We start from the raw sequence: 8,409 nt of genomic DNA, 5'->3' as shown, positions 1-8,409 counted from the left end.
GTGATGGTTGGGCCTGATGGTCTCAAAGGTCCCTTCCAACCTAGTTCATTCTATGATTCTTTCTAAAACCAGGACAGAGGCTTGCCACTGTCATATATTTAGATGCTAGGGTTTTTTTGGTGACAAAAGTGACAAGTACATCCCTGAATTAAAGGGATTAACATGTCTGATTATTTTTATCAAGATGGGTAATCATATCTTTGCAAGCATTCATATTTTGTAATGCTTTGTAATGGGGATTTTGGAATTCACCCGTGGTGGTGTGAAACAACAGTATTGTCTAAAGGCTTCTCAAAAAGGGAGTGAAAGCTGAAACCGACTCTTTGCCTATTGTTCAAATGAACAGCCAAAAAAATACTTGCGGGAAAAGCCTTTGAATGTAAAAGCATTGGAAACTGTTATCAGTTACTTAATTATTGTTTTAAACCTGGATTCATGTTGACAGTGCTGCTTTTGTGTGTCTTGGACTCGGTCCTGGAAGCGGGCAGGCTGCAGGAGCAGTGGTGGTGCAGAACCTTTGCTCACTCTCCTTCCACTCACCTGCTTCCAGTCGGCAGCAGCTGCTGGGGCCTGTGCGTGCAGGGGCCTGGCCTGGCCTGCTCCAGGGCTGAGGCCTCCAGCTTTTTTCCTCGGAGCAGGACACTTCTTTCAGACTTTTTTTCTTTTCTTTCCTTCCTGTGTAGGAAATAACACAGGGTTTTGTGTATTTTGTTAATTTGTTTCCATCCTTCCTCCATCCAGGCAGCGTGAGGTGCCCTGAGGATGGTGCGGGACGCCCACACCCGCTTTGGAAGATGGCTGTTACCTGACTGGGAAACCACTGCACGTGGAGGCCTGACGATTTAGTGCTTAAGCGACACCGCTGAAGACCAAAAAGAGAGCGATTATACCACTGGGTGATTAGCCGAGGTTCCCCGGGGCCAGCCTACACCTCCAGCCCCCTCCCCTCAGCGCCGGCGGGGGCAGTAGCTGGGCCGGGGCGAGGGTAGGCCGCAGCGGGCAGGTGTGAGGCAGCGGTGTGCGGTGACTCAGCCGTAGGAAACGGCCGGACAGTTAGCGACGAGGGGAAGACACAGGGGGACGGACCGCGTGTGTGTGTGGGGGGGTAACGGACCGTGAGGCGGGGCCGGCACGGGGTTCCCTCCCCACGGCGCCCGCGAGGTGGGGCGGCCCCTGTGGCGGGGGGCGGGGAGCCCCGCGGCGGGGCGGGGCCGGGTGACAGGTGCCGGGGGGCGCGCGCGCGCGCGCGGTGGCGGCGCGTCCTCCTCCCTGCTCCTCCCCCCCCATCCCTGTGCTCCTTCATGAATATGCAAATGTGGGTATAATTGGCAGCCAATGGCGTGCGCGCTGGTCACATGGTGCTGGTGGAAGCTGAGGGGAGAGAAGTTGAGTCTCGGCGCACACAGCAGCTCAGTAACGAGCCGCAGCGGCCGCAGCCGGAGCCGAGCCCAGCCGGGGCGGGCGCACGGGCGGGCGGCCGGCCGGGGGAGCGAGTGAGCCAGCCAGCCGCTCCCCCCCTCCTCCCCGCGGGGTGCCCGGCGGGCCGGGGCTCTGCCTGGACCATGCCGATCCTCCTCTTCCTCATAGACACGTCCGCCTCCATGAACCAGCGGGCGTATCTGGGCACCAGCTACCTGGACATCGCCAAGGGCGCCGTGGAGATCTTCATGAAGGTGAGTGCGGGGCCGAGGGGGCCGCCGACGACGGGCCGGTCGCCCCCCTTCGCCCGCTCACGCTGTTTCTCTCCCCTCTCTCTGCAGCTGCGGGCCCGGGACCCGGCCAGCCGCGGCGACAGGTACATGCTGGTTACCTTCGATGAGCCGCCCTACTGCATCAAGGTAATAACCGCCCCCCCGCCGCCGCCCCGGAATCCCCCGCCGCCGCCCAGGGCCCGCCGCGGGGCCGCCCTTGGCGTGGCGGCGGCGCGGCGCAGCCCCCGTCCCGCCCGGCGGCGGCAGCAGCAGCCTGTGAAGATGGCGGACATTTTGCTTTTGTATGGAGGAGAGAGGGCTGAGGGCGCTGCTGAGATGGAGGAGGAGGGGGGGGGGAGGGAGGAGGAGACGGACGGGAGCGTGATTCACCGCCCCGGCCCGCCGGGGGGGGCGGGCGGCCGGCCGCGCTCCGCCTCCCCGGCCGTTGCTCGCCCGCCTGCCGTGAGGCGGCGGCTCCGGCGGGGGCCGCGCCTCGCCTCAGCCTCCGCTGCGGGTCCCGGCCCCTCGCCGGCCGTTTTGCCCCGGCAGCGGAGGTCGTGCCCCTGCCGGGCTGCGGGGACACGGGGTTAGGGCAGGAGGCAGCGCCCTCCTCGCCCCTGCGGGACCCCGGAGCCCTCCGCCGCCCTCCCCCCGGCAGAGCTGTGGCTCTTGGTGTCAGAGGCAGCGGGGGCTGTTTCCACCTCTGTGAGGCAAGGAGAAGCGGGTGTTGGGGTTCCCCCACCCTCCTTCCCTCCCTCCGCACGGTAACCCACACCGGTTTTGTGTAAGGTGCTGGTAACTGCCAGCCGGGTGGACATCTCGGTGTAGGGGTTTGGTGAGCTGGAGTCTGCCGGGCTGGCATCTCTTGTCCCCCTTTTCTCACTCCCCGAGATCAAGGCAAACAGGGCCATGCCATCTATCACGTCGACTGCGCCACGAGGTTGTGGCAGGAGAAGAAGAAAATCGGGGTTCTGTGTCACTTCAACTGTAGCCTTCAACTTGCTGATAGAAACATCTAACTTAATTCAAAACACTTCAAGCATGCCACAGAAAACATCATCCCTATGGGAGCTTTAGAATCCTCCAGAACAGTCCTGGGTTAGAACTATGTTTGCCATGACCTGTATAGTAGTTATCGTAACCGTTGGGCCTTAGACCCATACTACAAAGGCCAAAGAGGTTTATGTAAAAATTTGTTGCTGGCCATTCCAGAGAAGAGAGAACCCTTTGTAGATACCCCAGCTAAAACTTCTTGAAGAGAAGTCCTAAAAACAGTTGTGCTCACCGGTACTGTCTGCTCACATCTTTGATAATGAGGAAACTTAATTATCAAGAGCTATGAATCTTGGCTCCTTTCAACAGCGATGTATTTAAACAAGTTAAAAAGTACAGCCTGCCTTCTGAAATGACAGAAGTGATTTAGTGAGTCATTATTTATTGTTTGTTATTGCACCTTTCCCTTTCGTTTCCTCAGAAGAAAGTGCAGAAGTTATCCTATTTCTCTGAAACCATCCTTCTTGAGTTACAGAAACCTACTGTCTGTCAAAAAACCTAGGTCTGCCATGGAGAGTTTTTTTTTTTTTTTTTAAGACATAATGCACGTGTCCTTTTCCCCATTCATGTTTATGGCTGGATGCAAAACCTAAATCTTCGTTGTGCCAATGTTAACTGTAGATTTCTTGTGTTAAGTGTTTTTTTCTCCCTGTTTTGTGTCAAACATTTTACAAGTACACCTTTACATTTGAGGAAGAAACCTTTCCTCTGCAGTGATAGCAAGCATACTGAGGATTTAATAAAAAAAACCAAACAAACAACTCTTCTGCTGGAGGTCTGCGTGGTAATGCTACAGGTTATTACCATATATATACACTCGGATTTGCTGAGGAAGATCCCTGTGTTTAATGAGCATCTGTGTACATTCTGATGTGCCAATGAGCATCTGACTGTGTTCCCAGTTTTAGTAAATAGTAATTGAAATAAATGGGACTGTGTGATACCCATCCTAGTATTGAATCATGTTTGACATAAAGTAAATAGCTAAGGGAAAGAAAAAATATTGTGGTTCTTGTAACTTGGTGATGTCTCTTATTAGAAATTTATTTTCTGCCTTTAGTGTGCTGATTTTTTAACTGGACCTTAAACAATCTTAAAATATTTTTTTTCAAAACTTAGCAACTTGTTTAGGAACAGGCTGCAGATCCAGTAAATATATGTTTGTAGTAACTATGATCACAACTCCGCTTCAACTATTATGTAAAGACTTCATGGCACAAATTAGCATGGTTAGGCTGTCATCCTGTCTCTTACTGGAGCAGAGAAAGCCTTACAGCAACAACCTGGTTCTTCCCCTGTTGTAAAGACGTATTCTCAAGACCTTTTACTGGTACTTATGATGCCCCTCTGTTGTGTTTTCTAACAACCAGGAGAACTTTCTAGTCTAGGCCAAATTTCATACGTCTTATAAGCCACGCTTGTAAAAGAAAATTTAGTTTCTTTGCTAATGCTGCTGTAGTTAGATACTTTATCTCTCTTGATTTAGAGAAGGAGAAAACAAACTTGACAAGTGAGTGAATTTTTCAAGTCTGCTTTCCAAGTATGTGCAGTGTTGGCTGGTTTTGGTTAGTGGCTGCTTTATCCTCTTGTTTTCTTTATGATTTACACAAATTAAATTATATAATCTCACAGAGAGTTCTTAAGGTTACGAGTGAAGCAATTAACGGAAATAATCTTGTTGTGGAGTTGAGACCACCCAGGAGGTAGAAGGTCAGCTTGGAGCAGGGTTAACTGTGAGATGAGTGCATTGTTTTTGTTTGTTTCAGAATTCGGTTACCTGTAGCCTTAAAGTATTTTAAACCAGCAGCGCTGGTTCCCTTTTGATGGACAAGAATATCTCAAGAAAACATCACGCATACGGTGGTATTGTGTTAAGTGAAAGGATCCTGCTATTGCATACATGATTTTGCTAAAATCAGTGTAAGAAAGGATGTTTTTGGAACTGTCTTCAGTATAGAGAGTTTGACAATTGATTTACAAGACCTGTGGCCCCTCTCCCAATCACTCCTGCTGTTAATTGATCGCTCGTAGCGCGCTCTGCCACTTTTTAAAACGGGGATTATTGAGTCTCTGAGTTTGCAGTGTGGCTGTGCAAAGAGCTGTGGTGGCATGTGTCTGAAGAGGAGGCAGGATGCTGTCCTGGGGAGGTGGAGACAGTGAGATGGGGATGGTGGGAATCTCGGTTCCACTCCCACAGCAAACGCCTCTGGAACCTCGTCAGCTGCTTTGCTCCTCTTCCTTACGTAATGTATAGATGGTGATTTGTGACAGTAATTACAGTGCAGCCATTTACAACTCACTTGGCTTCCAAAATGCTCTCCAGTAAGAGACAAATATTCAGAATTTTAAAAGCATGTTATGAAGTATATAAACCTGCTGTTGTCCAGTGATGTGATCCTGTGTAAGATACCTGTAAGTTCTGTTGAACGTTGGGTCAGACTGTCATTTTATGGGGAGGGAAATGGGATGTTATTTCATGAAGCGAGAGTGTTGAACCTAATGTTCATGCTATATATAAGAAGCTTTTCCTCCACTGTTCTTAGACTGCAATCATAATAGGATGCTGTCAGGCGAGTCTGTCTCAGGCTAGTGGCACATTAGCAGCCTTGAAGTAAGCTGGCCCCTTCTGATTTTGGATATTTGGCACGCTTGGGAAGCCAGTGATACCTATAGTAAAACTCCTTTGTATCCAGTAACATGTGGCAGGTGTCTATTACAACTAAAACACTAGTGCTTGAATTTAGGTATTGAAGGAATTTACTTTCCCATGTGGATCCAGTTCTCTTGGGTGAGAAAGTGGGTTGAAGAACAGCCTTGCTGTCTGGCACAGTATTTTATGTTTGTGGCCTTCTAGCTAAGATAAATATGTTATCTGAATCTATGAATATGGTATCTGATATGTCCTTGTTTTGAAGACTTTATATTAATGGATTGTTAGAACTCAGAGCTTGCTGCATCCCATCCATGCTTTGACCTGGTGTTGCAGTACCTCCAAGAGGAGCGTGCACCCTTCTCGTCCCTTTCTGCAAAACCTGGCTGGTACCAAATGTGTGGGGAGGAGGGAGAAAACAGGCTGAGTGTATTACTGGCAGTTCTGCAGAGCACTTTACCAAGCTCCCACAGTTTGCGGTTCAGAGACCCGTGCCGAGGGTTGGTATGCCAGTAATGGTTATCTGTGGTTTTTTCTATGTATTTGCCTGGTTGCTTTTTTTAAAAAAATCAAACTTGAGCATTCTCAGCTGTTGGTTTTTTTGGTGTTTTTTTTTCCTTCTATCAAATATATGTGTTTCTCTACGCCTAAGCACATGGTATAAATGGATGGAATCTTAAGCCATTTTATTTGTTTTTTTCCTGAGGTAATGGTGCTAGAGTAAAAGTATGGGGAGAAGGCAAGAGTCTTCTCACCTGCCTCTTTCCCCCATGCTTTCCCTGTTTTCCAGTGATGCACAAAAGAGGGAGGGAGGTTTCAACAAGATCCACCTAGATTGCTCTGTAAATGGAGCTCATGCCAAAATCTCTCCCTAAAAAGAGTTTTTGAAAAGGAAAGCAAGGTTTAGGTCTCCATGTTTTTTTTCCATTCTTGATTTTTGTTAAACCTCACTTCCTGCAGTTTGTGTTCTGCTCATGGATTTGTGCTGCAAATGGCTAGTTCAGGCCCAGATGGAAAAAACAAAGGTGGTCTTATGTGAAGTTATTAACTGGACTGCCCTGTTCCCTTGTGATTGACACCTGGTTGCTGGTGGTGATACAGCCATTCCTCATTGCTTGAGGAGTATTATTTATGATAGGATCACAGAAATACAGCTTTTGTTTTATGCTCTTCTGAGACTCTGTAGTATGACCTTCATAAACGATCTGGTCACAAGTCAGAGGACTGAGAGAACTTAAATTATGTTTACTCTGCTGAATCTGAAATAATATGTATTTTCCTCTTTCTGTTATTCGTTACACTGAATTTGAGAGTCAGTTGTGACTACACCATAAAAACAGGCTCCCTGAATTTGAATGCGGAAATATGTAGGTAGCTGTTGGAGAAATAGCTCAAAATCCTTAAAACGATGGATGTGAAACACTTTACTGTTTGAGAAATGCAAACTGGGACTGATAGATAGGATGCCTTCAGTTTTCTTGCTGTTCCCTGCTAGTCTGAACATATGTTTCAGTGCTCAAGAGCTCTCTTGTGGAAGCAGCCCTTCGTGAGGGACTCAGAGCAACCTCTTCTGTTTCCCTGAAATTCTTATAAGGGGTTGAGCTTGATGACCGTTGATTTTGGTTGGATCAGGATACCTTAGAGCCTGGAATAGGAACTTGTAGAAGGCTCTTTTAAGTGTCTATCAAAGAGTACTTCCTGTATGTAAATGAGCTGCTCATTTACGGTACTGAAATAGTGCTTCAAAACTGGGAGTTCGTAAGGTCAGACTTGGGGAGACTAACTTTGCTATCTCTTTGCTCTTGCTTGCATTTTTTAATTCTGCTTTCACAGAGGAGCTGTGCTGGTGTAGAATGTCACCAGTTACCACTGATCCTGCAAAAGGGGGTGGCAAATTAATAGGCTGTGCTGCAAACCAGAGATGTTGGATCTATGTGTCCGTTTCTGGAAGAAATGAAATCAGAGCTCCTGACCTGAGCTGCAGGGAGAAGGAGAAACCCAGCTGTGAAACCTGTTGGGTTTGAGGCAGAAGGCTTCAGGAAAGCTGCCTGAGGTGATAGGAAATGCATTTGTGTGTGTTTTAACTTCTGTCAAGGAAGAAAACCAGAGGAATACCTCATAAGCTAACCTCTAGCAAATCCACAGAATAATCTTAACTTGGTTAAGCTTTTAGAGGAACCTTGAGACACTGAAAACCGTCAGTTTTATATGTTAAAGGTCTTGCTTTTGGCAAATGCAAGTACTTGGTGGTCTGACCTGCGCTGTGGAAAAGGATGTGTGAGCGGCTGGAAATACAGTTGGAGGTTACAAGTTGGTCGTGAGGCACGCGGGCAGAATTGTTTGGTGCGAGGCAGATAGCAGCTGCAGGGGCAGGGGGGAGGCTGATAGCGGGGAGCTGCAAAAGGGCAAGAAAGCTTGAGGTAAATGGGAGAGGCCTATCTTTCTTGCCAGATATGCTGTAAATAATGTACAAACTTAATGAACCTACTAGCCAAGCGTTATTGGAAGGAGGGGGAAAAAAAACCCCATGCAGAATATAGTACTGAAGAACTGGATGAAATGTAGGTAGGATACACAGTGTCTGTGCTTGGTAACTAATTCAGGAGAATATGTTCTATATTTGTTTAGCGGGGAGAGATAGCCATTCCTGTTCTACCACTACACACGTTGTGAGTCAGTTACAGCAATATTTTTATTTCTGAACGCTAACATCTTCCATTGCCTGTGAAGTACTAAGCACACCTCTCCTCCAGTCTTGCCATACATCTTCCACTGTGCTTGGTTTGGGTTTTGTCATGGAATTTGTGTATTCTTGGAGGGCTGACTTTCAGCATAAATGGGAGCTTAAAGCCAACAATTGCCCTTACTCTGTTAAAAACAATGAATTTAAGAAAAGAAACAGAAGTCACTTAATTGTTTTAAGGACCACTCGTGCAAATCCTGATTGTCTTGTTCTTTTTGAGGACAAAACAAAATCCACTTAATGCTGTTTGAGAATCCTCCACCAAACAATTT

At 47.9% G+C, this 8,409-nt stretch overlaps 1 protein-coding gene across 8 annotated transcripts in view; it reads left to right on the top strand.

The window, feature by feature from the left end:
* The first annotated feature begins 1,281 nt into the window (after positions 1-1,281).
* LOC134520289 (integrator complex subunit 6-like) overlaps positions 1,282-8,409 on the top strand; it is a 42,175-nt gene continuing 35,047 nt past the window's right edge. For 3 of the 8 annotated variants that reach the window (XR_010072408.1, XR_010072407.1, XM_063345393.1), the window contains exons 1-2: positions 1,328-1,673; positions 1,761-1,838. Coding sequence is in view for 6 of the 8 variants with exons in the window: in XM_063345393.1 (XP_063201463.1) it covers positions 1,356-1,673; positions 1,761-1,838 (396 nt within the window). In the remaining 2 variants the exon portion in view is untranslated. Of the gene's footprint in view, positions 1,674-1,760; positions 1,839-8,409 lie in introns of all 8 variants that reach the window. The other 5 variants (XM_063345397.1, XM_063345396.1, XM_063345398.1 and 2 more) reach the window with 4 other exon arrangements.

Source organism: Chroicocephalus ridibundus, chromosome 9 (genome assembly GCF_963924245.1).
Source record: "Chroicocephalus ridibundus chromosome 9, bChrRid1.1, whole genome shotgun sequence".
Classification (NCBI taxonomy): domain Eukaryota; kingdom Metazoa; phylum Chordata; class Aves; order Charadriiformes; family Laridae; genus Chroicocephalus; species Chroicocephalus ridibundus.
The sequence above is the reverse complement of the archived record's forward strand: the minus strand, read 5'-3'. Positions and strand labels throughout refer to the sequence as shown.